Consider the following 16,482-nt stretch of genomic DNA (forward strand, 5'->3'; position numbering starts at 1 on the left):
ACCAATAGCAGAACGGGTATGTATATGTGGTAAAGGAGAAGTCGAAGATATCTCACATGTTTTATTGTACTGTGAGCTATACCAAGTTTATAGGACAGTATATATTCTCCCCTTATTAGAGAGATTGCCAGGGAGGGCAGACAATTTTTATGTAGGCTTTCTCCTCCAAGACTCAAATCCTTCTATCACGCATGCAGTGACAAAATACTGTGTTGCGGCAATGTCCACAAGAAAAAAATTGGTTACAGACCTATAGTTGTCAATTTGTGCCAATTTTCGGGAGATATCTCTAATAATGTTTGGAACATTATATTTACTCACACATTAATCGGCTATCCACTCACGTAAACTAGGGAATGACCCTAACATTTTGAGAACATGTATTTTCTTAACAGGGATGTTATTATTTACTATTAATGTTAGTACTATTTTTACTATTATTATTATTATTATTATTTAATATATTGTAAAAAGTGATGGCTATTGCTGGTCTATGAGCGTAATAAAGTTTATTGTATCATTTGGTCACCAGCAGGTGGCAACAGTCAGCTCCAAAATCCCTTCCAACCCTATGATTCAATTATCAAATAAAACATGCATTTTGAATAAATATAAATAAAGATAAGTAGGTAGGTAGATAGATAGATGGATGGATGTAAGGGGAGATAGGGAAAGAAAGGAACTAGGAAGATAAAGAAAAAAGTTGAGCAGATAGAGCAGTTGGATTTGTTGCACTTAAAACTATACAACATTGAGAATCTGAAAAATTCCCACTAACACTGCAAGGGCTAGGAATGAAAAATTGTGAATGAAAAAATGTGCCTGTGCATGTGTTTACATTAAAAATTTTAAAAAATGCATCAGAAGAGAATGGATAACTGATGTGAAACACAACAGAAAATTTATCTGGCAGGTATTTTGGAATAACTGGAGTAACAAAATGGAGATGGCTGACATAAGTTCTTAGCTGGTTTTAAAAGGTTTTCCTTTTTAGAAATGCATCACAAAACCTAAAATACTGAAACTGTATAAGTAGTTGTGTTAGAACTGAATCACCTGGAATATTCCATTTCTTTTTCAAACATTTTTGTGGCATGGTATGGTAATTTTTTTTAAAAAAAATCCTTTTAAAAAACCAAAATCTGTGTTGAACACTATAAGTCATTTTCAATTTGGGAGGATTAGCTTCCCCAAGAAAACAGCTGGAGAATTCCAGAACAGCTGAAGAAATGGAATGTTCTAGAAATGTTCTGGAACAACATAACTTATGTCAGCCTTCTAATATAGTCCAGACTGGAAGTATATCCAGATGAACTAATTCTACTTTATTATAAAGTTAGAATTAACAAAATTTTAAGAATCTGAAAGTACATTTCTCCCCTGGTGCTTTTATAAACCAAGAAACCAAGGGAAGCAACTCTTCTAAGATATTTCCCACACCCACATTCCTGCTAAGCTGCCTCTTATCCACCTGTTCCCTGGTTGCATCCCCCCAAGGTCATTTCCACATACCACTGCATCTATAGCCTCTTATTGACTAATAAAGATCATTTTTCTTTCTCCTCATACTCATCTGAAGTGTTACTACTTCTACCATAGCATTTCTTTGGAGAAGATTTAGACCTGTTTTTCAAGTATGGGTTTTATTATGGCTAGTCTTTATAGCTGGGTTGCTTAACAATCATCTGCATTTATGATGGAACAGGAGCTTTAAAGTCCACAAAGCATCCCAGGCCATTGTAAAAACTTTGTGCTGCAATCTGGTCACTTGACCACATATTGGGCACTTGGCAAATGGTCAAATCTATGAACACTCATGGTGTTCCATGGTCACGTGACTATGATTTGTGACCTTTTTTGTTGGCTTCCAACAAAAAAGCCCAACGGATTCACATTTACAACTGCCGTTTGTCTAATCACTTCTGGTCATGTGAGTACATCAACTTATGACCAAACTGACTTATGATCAGATTTCCAGTCCCAACTGTAGTCATAAGTCAAGGATTATCGATATTGCTTTTCTTCATTTATTTGTTAATCATGGTACAACTCTTCCACATTGACAGTGTAAGCTTGTTTAGTTAAGTTTTTCTTTTCATTTCTATTCCACGGTTATACAGCAGAATCTTTTCTGAAATGTTTTGCAGGTTGAGTGTGTAACTCCAGATTTTCAGGGTTGTTGGCTTTGTCTATAGTTTGGCAGCATCAACAAATCAGTTCAGGATTGGGAGCTTTAATTTCCCAATTACTTCTCAATCACTGTTTACTGCTTAGTTCAAGGGTACAAAAACACGGCCTACCTTCCCAAAGCCCAAGGGACAGAACAGAGGGCTGTTTCTTTTGCTCTGGGGTGTCTGTATATCTGTGTTAAGGAGCAAGCATTCCACAATAACTTATGATGATGCTTAAAACACTCGTTTTAATTCCTGAAGTCTTGTCATCAAGTCCTCTGTTACAGTCCTCGAGGCAACAGATATTCTGTAAGCCTGATGTAGTTCTTTCCCATTAAGGTCATGTATAATTTTCAAATAAATTATGACATGAAGAATATTATGTGAAACTTAGAGTTACTACTTTAACTTGGATCCTACTGATTTCATTAAAGGAAACTGCAATGCCAAGATTGCATTTTCACAGGTACTACTTCTTGATCAGGCTTGTCTAACTCATTTGACTAAAATTAGTAATTAAAATTAGGAAGTTATATCATAAAGATCTATCCAAAAGTCAGGCTTAAAATCACAGCAAAATGTTGTTTTCCACAAAAATGAGAGGAACAGCTGTGTTTAGCAATATTCCCTTATAATACTATGGGTATACTAAAGTCAAAGAATACAAAATTACAAACCATTCCTTGCCAAGGTGGTGGTGGTCCCATGTTATGAAATTCTCTCACATAATCATTGTAAGACTACAAAAAACACATATACAAGAATGTCAAAATCAAGCAATATTAAAATCATCTACCTGTTACTACCAATGAAAGACCATAAACTTACCCCATTTAAGAAGACATCTCTCCGAACTCCTGAAAATCGCCTGTTGAGAGTAAGATTTATTAAATTAGAAACAAATACTCAGATGCCTTAGATTAGGAAACAGCAGTTAAACATCTCTTACCTGTCTATATCTTGGTATCTGGGGTCTTTTAAATATCCTGTTTAAAATCAAGCAGCATTACGTATCATATTTATTATATTTGACAACATAAATAGCCATTACCATCTTTACTTTAAGCATGCTACTGCCTTGCTACTCATAGATCCTTCTCTTCCCAACCGGCCTAAGTATTTCAACTTTAAAATAACTATGTAACACTTTATGGCAAAATATAGTAAAAATGTTGCTTCACAGGAGGCTGAATCTCAACTAATACCATCTTGTATCTTTAGGCAGACTGCCTGGGGCTCCTGGAATCTATTCAGACATATAATATATGAAAGATCACTGTTCCTATGCTCCCTCCACCCCACATACTAAGACACTGTGTGTGAAATTAAGTGAACAGTCTGTGATGCTTGGATTATTCAGAACACAAGGCAGTTTATATAAACTCAGTTATTGTTTAACTTCTGGTTTTACTTAAAGATTGACAAGAACTAGTACATTCTTTTGAATGCCTTCATATTACTGTTACAATGCCTATTTGTTCCAAAGAAGTCCTGTTATTGCATAACTATTTTAGAATCTTATTAGTGTGATAGTTATTCCAAGAAAGTCCCCTTATTTTTTATTGTTATATTCTCATATTTCTATTCTTAATCCGAGCTTTTATGACCTTAAATTTAAATAATTTATTTAATATTCACATTCCCACATGATGACTATTGTAATACACAAATCTGTAAATTTGTGTATATACATTTAAACAGTAAGATATTAACCTGGTCTTTGGTGAAACTCAGTGGGATAATCAATCCTTGGTTTCTTTCTGCTGTTATGAATATCATAATCCTCTGGTCGACGCCTACATAAATTAGACAATAATTAAGAATTGTTTGGAACAACCTCTATAAATACAACATCTTTAGAAGGACTCACTGGAACAGCCCACAACTTTTTGGAGCTTTTTTTGGTATGTTTTCTGTAATTCGCTATATGAGTTTCCCAGAATTTGTTACAAAAAATGTATTTGTGGTAGCAACAAAATGTATATTCTTAACTAGAATATTATGATGTGAAGATTTTAGATGCTTAGCAGGGAACTTTATCCAACCATACCTACAAGAAATCCAATCTTAATACAAATTCCTTTAAAAGTTCCACTGACTTTTTGGGGTCTGTGTTCTCTTTTGCAGCATGAAATCTACTTGATGCTTACACAATTTCTACATTGAAGTTCACCCCTGGAAGCATAAGCTGCATAATTTGTGAATACCATTTTATACACTTGATCTGATTAACTGTCTTACTTGGTCTGTCAAAACTTGATCAATTTCCAACATGCAAATCCCATTCCTGCATAGACACAATTACTTGTTATTGTACAGAAAAAAAACATTTAAGGCATGAATATTTTAAAAAAATCAAATGTTGGAATCAAAGAGCCCATTATTTTAGGCTGCTATACATTTTAGTAAAATGAATTTTAAATTGTTTTTTTTAAATGATTTTTAAGATTTCTTGCTCTAGTTTGCTTTTCACTCATTAGCATGTTACCTGGTGTTCCCTTCCAATGCACCTTCACAATTTCTATAACAGGGAAACATGAATAGACCATAAAATGATTCCTCCCGCCCCCCCCCACTTATTATTTAAATTATCATTCTTAAGAATAAGTATCACATTCTGAGAAAATAAAGCAACTGTACGTACAGCAAAAAAGAGATTTAGAAAATAGCTGGTGTAAAGAATAAACATACCGCTTTCTTGTAGTTTGAGTGTGCACTTACGACCGGTATAATATATGATAGTAACAGTTCATATAGTAGTCCAACTACTGACTTTAAGCTGAAAGCCACATACATAAATGGAGGCCCTGGCAGGCTTGAGAAGGTGTGATGGTGTTATAATGTATAGTTTGCAGTCCATTGCAAAACCTTCACTTGTAAATACTTTATTGCACTGGAAATCTCTTAGGGCTTAACTTCAAAAGCCATCTTGGTGCTCAGTCCTTTTATGCCCAAAGAAAGGGGGGTTGCTGCCAGGATTCCTCCTACCTACAGGTTACAGTGTCCTTTAAGAGCAAGGATAGGGGGACTCGTTGGATATCTGTACCTACCAGAGGACATTTCCACAAACTGGAAAGTCTAACCGAAAAGGTTTCAGCCCAAACCACACAGTCTTTAGCAGAAAAGCTTTAGATTTATCAGAAAACAAAGTGGCTACACAGGGATCAGGGAAACGTGTTGGATAGAAGGGATTATTATCAGTCCTTTGCAAAGACTCCTCCAATTCTGTAACAAGATATACCCTTCTTTCTGGGGAATGTTGGTAAGTTCATAGAGTAGTGATCAATAACCATGGCGATCCTCTAAAACCACTTTTAAGTCCACGGGTGCTGCCAGCATCTGGAAAGGTTGTATACATTGACACAGCAACAGCCATTCTTTTTGGTTTGTTGCCGGGTCTCCAAGGGCTACTTCCTTTGGAGAGAACCTACGGCTTCCAGAAGCTCAGCAAGATGTAAGAGAATATTTGGCAATGGGCATAACCACAGCACGGTGATACAATTTGAAACAGTCCCAAACACGCTCTTCTTGAACAGCAAAATATTATAAATATTTTATCCTCAAAATGAGGCGACCATCTTCTGCAAAATTATAAGTGATCCTGATAAAAGTCCCATATTTGACAAGGCTTATCCAGAGATATACCTGAAAGAAAAGGCTTTTACAAGATATTAACACATTTTGGAACACACAGACTTGATTTTCCTCCACCTAACCTGGTCTTGAAAAAAAAATGGCTTACCTACAATTGACTAAAAATCTAGTCAAAGCTAGATTGACACAAACTTTTCTGTGTAAGCAAAATGTCCCCATTTTCCTCTTGAAAGTGACAAACTGGGGGAGAGGGACAATGTGAAATCCTCAATGAAGCCACAAACCCGTCCATGCAGCTTGATGTGAGGATTTTCTCTCTTCTTGATTGCAGGGAAAGCTTTTTGATGAATCATATTCCTCCATCACGTTATTCTGACACATGTGCCTATTATCAGTCCAAAGAATGTTTCTAACCTTCCCACATCTCGGAGTGGCTCTCGACGGGATGGACGTCCTCTTGACCGGGGCTGAGAGTGCATTCTTCTCTTATGACGCATTTTATGAATGACTTGATACAGATCAATACTTTCATCAGGAGGGAATAGGAGACAAAGTTGGGTTCCACATTCAAGCTCAATTTCCTGTAATAATTAAATGTTGATGTTATAAGTTCATGTCAGAGTCCACACAAAGGAATCAATGTTTAATTATATGGTTTCATTCTAAGAACAAATGAATACATTTTATGAATGCTAATGCCTGATTTAAGAAACATGTGAAAGCTTAAACAGGTCTGATTAAGCCACTTAAGTTGCATATGTGTAGTGATTTTAGTGAAATTAACAAGAGATGGATCAAGGTAGATGTATAGTTGCAGGTAGTCCCTGACCTGTGACCACTCAGTCAGTGACCATTGTAAATCATGATAGTGCTGAACAAATGATGGTTACAACAATCCTCGGAGTTCTGGCTATCCCAGCATCCTTGAAGACAAGTGATGGCAATCTGAGTGCTTGGCAACTCATTTACATTTCTATTTGCCAAGCCCCCTGCAATCATGTGACTGCCATTTGCACCCCTCTTGCCCAGCTTCTCCAGAAAGTGAATGGGAAAACTGGCAAAGGTCACAAGTTGCTCAGCTAAGTCTCCTTTAACTCCTCTGTGCTCACAGTATGTTAGCCTCTTGCACACCTCTAGACAGTCCTTGACCTACACCCCCCTCCTTAACCCATATGGAACCTCTTGCACACTCTCCAACCTGCATAGTGCCTCTCACATACTCTTGTGCATGCTCTCCACCTGCACCTGCACCTCCCCCTCTCCCACCAACCCTCACCAGCACCTTGTCCTTTTTCTCACCTAGCTGCTGCCACTTACCTGTTTGTGCACCTCAGACTTGCAACTTCTTGCCAGCTTTCTCAATGACTTTGGTTGAGGGAAGTTGGCAGGAATTTGTCTCACCTAACAACTAGGATTCAGTTAACGATGGCAATTGGAACTACAGGGATTTCTATCACTAATTTGTGTGGTCACGCTTTATGAGTGCATCACTTAATGATGGAAATTCCAGTTCCAATTGTAGGTCAAGATCTGCCTGTCTTTATTTAATTTAATGCACATCCCAACTTAAATATACATGCTTAGTAAATAGGCAATTTTCATACAAGTTCTTATCTCACAATTTGTGAGAATAGGGAATGCCAATCTATGAGATGATGTGGCTGTGATATATTTACCAGTGTCGTTTTATCATCTTTCTTCCCATCAGTTCAATTGCCATTTTCCATCATTACGAGTGCTTTGATTAAAAAGTTGAATGATAGTTCTTCTGGTTTCATGCAACCTTGTTATAGAAATCTGCTTACAATGGTATATTTTATTTTAAAAGAACTTGATGTACATCCTCAAATGCTTTAATAAAATATTTGGCAATCTTTTTACCAAAATGTGACAATATTATATAGATAATTGTCAAAGATGAACAACTATATCACAAAAAACCTATTAAGAATATTTTAAAATACTGGAATTAATATTTTAAAGAGCAGTCAAAGGCAGTTGACAAACCTGTCCATCACGTCCAATCTTTACTGGCTTATGTTCATTCCAAGGATTCGTCAGGTGAGCAGATTTTGTGAATGGCAATTCACGCCTAAAAATATGATATGATACACTTTTCCATATATTGAAGTGTAACTTAAAATATGAGAATCCAACTATCAATGGATCTACCGAATGAAGCAGAGCTTAGAGGCTAAATCCCATGAGATCATAATGTTCATCTCACAAAGCAAATATTACAATCTCCAAAATTTGTCTTCAGTTCTGATTAAGCAACTCTAAGGCAGGTAAATTTAATCTTTCTTTTATTTTTTCTTACTATCCAATGTTCACAAATCCCCTCATCCATACCCTTGGTTTTGCAACAAAGGAAGCAGATTGATAAAATTAGTAATTTTTCCTATATGAATTACATAATAATGGTGCTGGAAACTTTTTGACCCAGTGCTCCTCATATCTGTCATCCCACAAAGTTAAACAAGGCAAGAAAAGAAGGGGGGAAAGAGTCTGGAATAGAAAAACAAATTTTGGATGCTATGGGAGAAGCCAGGAAATGATTAGTTTTGTTCTCCTTGAAATCTAATCAATCAGATTAATAGACTGATTATGTGCCATAACTATTAGTGACTAATAGTGAATTTTCTCCATAATAATCAATCAGAGATAGGTTAATCATCTGAAATAGGATCATTTTTTATTTTCAGAGAACTAAACTTTCTACTTGATTTGGGGAAAGACTATGAGGGATTATTTTTAGAATCAAATTCCAAGGTTACCTTTGGCAAACTTATTTGTTATTACTAATAAAATCCTCTAAACAATTTTTGAAATTAGGTTTCACTATTTTCATTTATATTTCTAATGAAAAAAACTGGAAGGGATTCCAGGCTCTGGAACAAAATGGAAGGGATTCTAGTCTTTACTAAACTGAAAGGAATAAAACAGACAATACTTAAATTTTTTAAATAATGTTTCTTAAAATCTTAAGTCACATTTCTAGCACAACTTCCCACTGGGGAAGAAAAAAGCAACTTTTTGCTTCTCTACCCATTTTACACTTAATGTGATTTCAAAATCCAAGGAAGGAAGCTATCATCAATAGAAGACACATAAGACTGTAAGAATGATAAGAAGAAAAGGCAGCAATTCAGAATCAGTAAATATCTTAAAACAAAAATCACAGCAGAAGAATTATAAGAGAGAAAGAAAAATGGGGTAGCAGAATCCCTGACTTTGATGCATCAAAATATGGACCTCCAGGCTACTGAAATAATTTTATCTTTCAATATTACACTCAAAGTCAAGTCTCTCTTGAGATAGGCTCAACTCTTGGCACCTATATGATCATATCCATATTGTTTTCTTGGTATCAATATAGATATTATTCACACTGCTGTCTTCCAAGATGTTTCTCAACTTCCCATTTGATCCTACAGTCCAGGTATAGGCAATTAATTTTCCCAAGGGGCCACATGAGAACCTGGGACTGTTGTGGAGGGCTCTCGACACCACCCCAAACCTGATGCTGCTGTTGCCCCCGCCAACGCTATGGGCTGGACAGGGACAGCTCATGGGCTGGATGTGGCCCGTGGGCCATAAAAAGGCCAGGTCTATTATGGCCCTACATATTCTGGTGATCAAAGTACTAACTAGAGGTGACATTATTGGGGGTTTTCTTCTTTTTTCTTTAGTTAAGACAAGTCAAATTTGGATAGGGGCTCTGGCATGCAAATATTACTTGCTACATAAACATTATATATCTATTCTATAATAAATAGCCTATCCAACCACATTTTATTTTCTAATTTCCACCCATTTTACCTGCATATCCAATCTATCTTAAATACTCCTCCCAGCATTTTTGCATTCATTCCTGCAGGTAGCACCCAATGTATGGGAGATCCTCCATGGTGAGATTCAGAAGCAAGCCTTGCAAATCCTGTAAGAATTAAAAAAAATGTGATGAGGCCCCTTATCCAAATAATTTTTGATTTATGAATGCAAGTATTCCTTTTACAAGTAGTCCTCAACTCAGAACCACTCATTTAGTGATTGTTGGAAGTTACAATAGCAGTGGAAAAAGTGACTTATCACCATTTTTCACACTTACGAGTTGCAGCATCCCCATGGTCACATGATCAAAATTGGCAAGTGGCTCATATTTATGATAGTTGCAGTGTCCTGGGGTCATGTGATCACCATTAATGACCTTCTGACAAGCAAAGTCATTAGAGAAGAAAGATTCATTTAACAACTGTCTTACTAATTTAACAACTGTAGTGATTTACTTAGCAAGGGTGGCAAGAAAAATCATAAAATGGGGCAAAACTCATTTTTAACAACTATCTAGCTTAACAACAGAAATTTTGAGTTCAATTCTTGTTGTAAGTCGAGGACAACCTGTACTTACCTTGGAATTTTCCACTCTCTCTTACAGAAAATATCAAGATCACACTTCTTGCTGATCTGAAGGCAGCATTGAGCTTTTTCTCATTGACTGGAAGGGTTGACCAAACACCCTATGGAGAGATGAGCAAATAATTTACAAACCAAAAACTATCTGATGGGTTCAAGTTCAGTACAATTTTGGAATATATTCAGCAACAACATATATTTTCTATAAAGAAGACCTCAGTTTCTATCCCTGCAATTTCCAGACCCAGAGAATAGATCCAAGACAGATATCTGTCTGAGTCATAAAAAAAACTATTATCAGAAGGTGGAGACAATCGTATAATATTTAACTAAGAAAGCTTTATATATTAATACATACAAAAAAATTGGAAAAAAATCAGAAATATTCACATTTTTAGTAATCTACAGATAACATTTGTAAGTTTAAACTCATTTTAACCAATATGTGATATTCTTTCTACACCAGGGGTCCCCAACTCCTGGGCCATGGAATGGTATCGGTCTGTGCTCTTTTAGGTGTGAGGCTGCAAAGCTGGAGGTGACCGGGGGGAGGGGCAAGTGAGTGAAATTGAAACCATCCCCCTCCCCATCAGTCCATGGAAAAATTGTCTTCCATGAAACCTGTGCCAAAAAGGTTGGGTGCAACTGTTCTACACAAAGCAAAAATAAGAGAAAAAAATACAATAGGTAAGAAACTAGTTCATTATTTCTAATAGTTTGTCTGTAAAAATGCAAGCTTCTACAGATCTATTTGGCATTCCCCAAAGAAACATACCGTATTTTCCGGCGTATAAGACGACCCCCAACTTTTCCAGTTAAAATATAGAGTTTGGGCTATATCAGGGGTAGGCAACCCAAAACTCTCAAAGAGCCACTTGGACACGTTTCCCACCGAAAACAAAACACTGGGAGCCGCAAAACCCTTTTGATATCTAAAATGAAGATAAGACTGCATATATCCTTTTTTACCTTTATGATATGTGTGTGTGTGTGTATGTTTGTGTGTGTATATATAAAATAAAGGTAAAAAAGGATATATGCAGTGTTATCTTCATTTTAGATGTCAAAAGGGTCTCTCTCTCTGTCTCTCTTTCCTCTCTCTTTCCTTTCTTTCCTCTCTCTCTTTCTTTCTCTTTCCTCTTTCCTCTAACTTTCTCTCTCTTTCCTCTCTCTTTCTCTGTCTCTCTCTCTTTCCTCTTTCCTTTCTCTTTCCTCTCTTTCTCTTTCCTCTCTTTCTCTTCTCTTTCCTTTCTCTTTCCTCTCTCTTTTCTCAATCTTTTTTCTCTTTCCTCATTTTCTCTATTTCCTCTCCCCCCTTCTTTCTTTCCTCTTTCTCTCTCTTTCCTCTCCCCCTCTTTCTTTCTCTTTCCTCTCTTTCTCGCTCTCTTTCGTCTCCTTCTCTCCCTTTTCCTCTTTTTCTCTTTCCTCTCCCCCTCTTTCCTCTCCCTCTTTATCTCTTTCTCTTTCTCTCTCTTTCCTCTTTCTCTTTCCTTTCTCTTTCCTCTCTTCTTTCTCTTCCTTTCTCTTTCTTCTAACTTTCTCTTTCCTCTTTCTCTTTCTCTTCTCTTTCCTCTCTTTCTTTCCTCTTTCTCTTTCCCTCTTCCTTTCTCTTTCTCTTCTCTTTCTTTCCTCTTTCTCTTTCCTCTCTCTCTTTCTTTCCTCTTTCTCTCTCTCTCTTCTCTTTCTCTTTCCTCTTTCTCTTCTCTTTCTTTCCTCTTTCTCTCTCCCTCTCCCTCCAGGTTAGGAGAGAGAGAGAATGAAAGGCAGACGGCGCCGAACGGGCGGGGAGGGGGACCAGGCCGGGATGCAGCGGCTCTAGTGGCGGCAGCAGCGGCACGGCAGCGGCCACTGCAGCATCGTCGGGAGTCCACGCCACCCCCAGCCTGGCCGCCGCGTCCTCAGCCGAATGGGCGGGGAGGGGGAGCAGGACGGAGCCGCTGCCCCCATCGCGTCCTCAGCTGAATGGGCGGGGAGGGGGAGCAGGACGGGAGGCAATAGCTCCCGGCCGCCGCCCCCATCGCGTCCAGGGAGGGGGAGCAGGACGGGAGGCAGTGGCTCCCGGCTGCCACCCCCATCGCGTCCTCAGCTGAATGGGCGGGGAGGGGGAGCAGGACGGGAGGCAACAGCTCCCGGCCGCCGCCCCCATCGCGTCCAGGGAGGGGGAGCAGGACGGGAGGCAGTGGCTCCCGGCTGCCACCCCCATCGTGTCCTCAGCTTATATAAAGGAATAAAATAGAATACCCGTATTTTCCAGCGTATAAGATGACTGGGCGTATAAGACGACCCCCAACTTTTGAGAAGACTTTCAGGATTTAGAAAGTCGTCTTATACGCCGGAAAATACGGTACATACGTTTACAATTTGAATTCTAAGATCAAAATTGCGATTTTTCAGCAGTACATTTGTAAAATGTAAGCTCTTAAATATATGTATTATGACTCCCAGAGGCTTAAAGCATTAATTTTGCACAAAATCTGTGGGGCAATATGGGGGGGCAAACAGGAACAAAAATTTTGTTACTACCCATTCCAGTGACATTACCACCAAGTTTCCATGACTTCTGCTCTAGTTAATTTGAAACATGTGGCTGGGGGAAAATGTTACCCATTTTAAATGAGGCAATGAACCAAGAAAAAATATATTTTATTTTGCATTTATGTTTTAGTAATTATATTTATATTTAATAAAAGAAAAAGAAAATTAAATAATTAAAAAGAAAAGCAATTAATCTGATTCCACATTTTGCATATGATTTCACAGGAGTTCAACATACCTTAGCTTTGGCAAGAGAGACATTTTCATGGTTGTTACTTTTTATAAGAAAAAATCGTGCCTCTTGGAGAATATATTTAAGTTTGCTAGTTTGGTCTGGAAGGAAAAAACAAAATAGGTAAATTTTACTTGCCAAGGAAACTTAAATATAGGTAGTCTTCAACTTACAACCATTTGTTTAGTGACTGTTTGAAATTTCAATAGCACTGACAAATTGACTTATGACCATTTTTCACACTTAAGACCATTGTATCATCCCCATGTCACATGACCAAAATTTAGATGCTTGCCCAAGGACATATGTTTATTACTGTTTACAGTATCCTGGGATCATGTGATCACCTTTCATGACTTTCTGACAAGCAAAGTCAATGGGAAAGCCAGATTTAATGAAAAACTCTGCTCTAACTTAGCAATTAAGTTAGAATAACAACAGTCATTCCTTTAACAACTGTAGCAAGAAACATAGAAAAAGAGGTTAAACTCATTTAACAACTATCTTGCTTAGCAATGGAATTTTTTGGCTCAATTGTGATCATAACTCAAGGACTCTTATACTTATAGGATTTGGAGTACAAAATCTAGCTGTTGCAATGGCAAAATTGGCCTCTAGTAGGGCATATGCCAAACATGTTAAACACAAGGCCCTCGGGCCAGATCTACCTGTGATGGGTTTAGACCTGGGCTGCAGGGCGACCCTGGAGATGGCGAGGGGCCGGCCCCCGTCTCGGTCCTAGCCCACCCCTGCTCAACCAGGCGCTCTGGGCATGTGCACAGGAGGCTGTGAGTGTGCGGAGGCCGGCAGTGTCTGGCTGCAACTGCAGTTCATTGGCCCCTTGGCCGGCAGCGACGTCCAGCTGGATGTGAGCTGGGGCATCCAACAAGTCATGCTCAGCCTCACCCTGCATGCAACGCAACTGCATACTTCGGGGCCCTGCAGCCAGACTACCCCCTTCCCACCACCTGTCTGGCCTCACCCCATGGCACCGGCAGCAGCCCCGTCCAGCAGGAGCCCTGCTGCCCCTCCGCTCTCCTCCAGCCCAGCCTGTTCAAGGAGAGCAAGCACAGCAGCAGCAGCCTTGAGGAAGAGGTAAGTGTGGTCAGGCATCCCCTCAGGAAAGCAGAGCTGGGCTGGACTGTGGGGCACTGGGACTCCACAGCCCAGCCCAGCCTTGCTTCCCTGAAGGGGAGCCTAGCTGTGCTTAGCTCCTCGAGGCTGCTGCTGCTGTGCTCGCTCTCCTTGGGGGACGGCAAGGCTCCCCTGGTGAATGATGCTATGGCACTCGCCCTGGTCTCGCCTTCCTCTGCTGGAGACCTCCGGATCCCCCTTCCAAGCCTTGCCTGGTACTCAATGTGAGCTGGCCACGTTGAGCTGGCCACACCCACCCAGCCAGCCATGCCTACCTGACCCTTTGAGGGCAACTATAATGCTGATGCGGCCCTCAATGAAATTGAGTTTGACACCTCTGATCTATGCAGTTTAATCCCATGAATTCTTTCTTAATAAAAGGAAGGTCTATAATTCAAATATACAATTGTGCTTTTCAAATGAGTGAATAATATAATACCACCAAATTTAGATTTCCATACCATGCAATGTTAAACTTTAAAAGCAAAATAAGTTATTCAAGGTAGAAGCCAATGCAACATTAATAATGTTCTGATATTTTTATCTATAATAACCAACATAGCCTTAAGCAGAGAAATTATTTTTATGAAGTTTGTCTGTAAAAGGATGTTAAATTACTTATTTGTCTGCTAATTCAGTGATGAAATATTGTTTTTTCCATTAAAAACCACATGCAAATAATTTGAATTATTCAGTAGTATGCATTTTACTCTACATCGGAACATTATTTTATTTGCTATATAATCAACAAAGTCAATACAATAGCTTGCAATAGATGCATGCATTAAAAAGTTCAAATTTAAATTATACCTTTTTGGACAGCACGAACGGAAGATGATAATTTCTCATGCTTCTTTTCTGAACCTGTATTTAGCCAAAGTACATTTGTTCAGATTGAGCCTTAATAGAGATACGATACAAATTCTACAATCTTTTCACATACTATTTTCATTCATGACAAATTATTCCTCCTATGCGCACCCCCACACACAAAAAGAATGCTTCTCAATGTGCATGAGGATTTGAATTTGATTTTTTAGTTGTCTGTTTTTGAGTTTGATTTGTTAGACCAGTTTTCTATAGAGAAAACTAGTCAATGAATCATCATCTTCCAAGTTTAAAAAAGTGAAATTTCCATTTAAGCAACGTAATAGAATTAACATAAGAAAGCCCACTTTATCAAATTATTCACACAGAACATGCCAAAAAACTAACTATATCGGTTCAGCTGTATGTCCAAAGCCTATTATGGCCTACAGTTTATTTTTACCAATGCATTTCAAGGGTTTTCTACAGATCATATTAATGAAGATAAGCAATCACAAAATACCTGCATATGACTCTGATGCAGAGCTTCCACTTCTATCAAAAACAATTGGAGAGATGCCTCTAGCTCTTTTCCTGGCCTTCTTTTTCTCATCTAAGATCATCAAAATAAGCAATAGCAGTTTTTTAAAGGTTCTAACAAAGAATAAATATTTGTAAAAAAAATATGATTTAAAATAGTATATAGTTGACTCTCAAAAGGTTTAAAATCTATTTCAATGATCTTTTCTCATTGGGCCAGAATTCAGAGAACTGTGATAATAATGATAAAAGTATCAGAAATTTAGACAACTTGATCTGAACAGAAACAATACCTGTCAAAGCTATATTTGAAGCTCAGGGAAACTTCTGGAGGGTCTATGTGAGGAATGCTTCTCAAAGTTAAAAAAAAAAAGAGGATTAACCTCCATTTAGATTATCAACAATATTTCAGTTATAGGTGTAATGCATTTAAGTATATTCTTATTTATAAACATAGTTGCAAACCTAAATTAGGTCCCAATTGATACATACTAATTCACTGTAGTTGTCTCTTTTACATGACTAAAAGCCCCATCATTAGTAACAGTAATACCGGAGCAACAGAATCACATAGGAAAATCCTTTATCAATGCTGCAGATTCTTCATCAGAAATATTGAAAATTCAAAACAAAAGACAGTATGGCAGATGTCAATGTTATCTTTCCACTGTAAACATTTAGATTTTTTCTCTCCAAAGTGAATTAAAGATTACCGTATATACTCGAGTATAAGCCGAGTTTTTCAGCCCATTTTTTGAGCTGAAAAATGCCCCCCTAGGCTTATACTCAGGTCAATATTTTCCCCCAGTTCTTTGTGGACTTACAATATCCGAGCACCGTTTAAAGAGACGCCAAAGGAAGACGGTGCCCAACTGCGCGCCTTTCCCCCTTGGCGGGGTGGTCTTTTGCAAAGTCTTTTGCTCGGATATTGTAAGTCCACAGCAGCGCGGGCGGCAGCAGCAGCGGCGGCGTCTCCCGCTCCGAATCCCAGGCTGGAGTCAAGCCCTTTTCAAAAGCGCCGGCTCGGGAGCGAAAGCAAAAGGGGCGGGGGAG

General features: G+C 38.3%; 1 protein-coding gene across 1 annotated transcript in view; it reads right to left on the reverse strand.

Annotated features, from left to right (window-relative positions):
- YTHDC1 (YTH domain containing 1) overlaps nt 1-16,482 on the reverse strand; it is a 49,018-nt gene that overhangs the window by 5,996 nt on the left and 26,540 nt on the right. The window contains exons 5-15 of the mRNA XM_015815156.1: nt 15,413-15,502; nt 14,893-14,946; nt 12,955-13,049; nt 10,177-10,285; nt 9,588-9,705; nt 7,773-7,857; nt 6,180-6,346; nt 3,885-3,967; nt 3,121-3,157; nt 3,000-3,039; nt 2,849-2,911 (exon numbers count right to left, since the gene is read on the reverse strand). Coding sequence (XP_015670642.1) covers nt 2,849-2,911; nt 3,000-3,039; nt 3,121-3,157; nt 3,885-3,967; nt 6,180-6,346; nt 7,773-7,857; nt 9,588-9,705; nt 10,177-10,285; nt 12,955-13,049; nt 14,893-14,946; nt 15,413-15,502 — 941 coding nt within the window. The remainder of the gene's footprint in view (nt 1-2,848; nt 2,912-2,999; nt 3,040-3,120; nt 3,158-3,884; nt 3,968-6,179; nt 6,347-7,772; nt 7,858-9,587; nt 9,706-10,176; nt 10,286-12,954; nt 13,050-14,892; nt 14,947-15,412; nt 15,503-16,482) is intronic.

This window comes from Protobothrops mucrosquamatus, unplaced genomic scaffold (genome assembly GCF_001527695.2).
Source record: "Protobothrops mucrosquamatus isolate PMUCROS unplaced genomic scaffold, P.Mucros_1.0 scaffold320, whole genome shotgun sequence".
NCBI lineage: Eukaryota > Metazoa > Chordata > Lepidosauria > Squamata > Viperidae > Protobothrops > Protobothrops mucrosquamatus.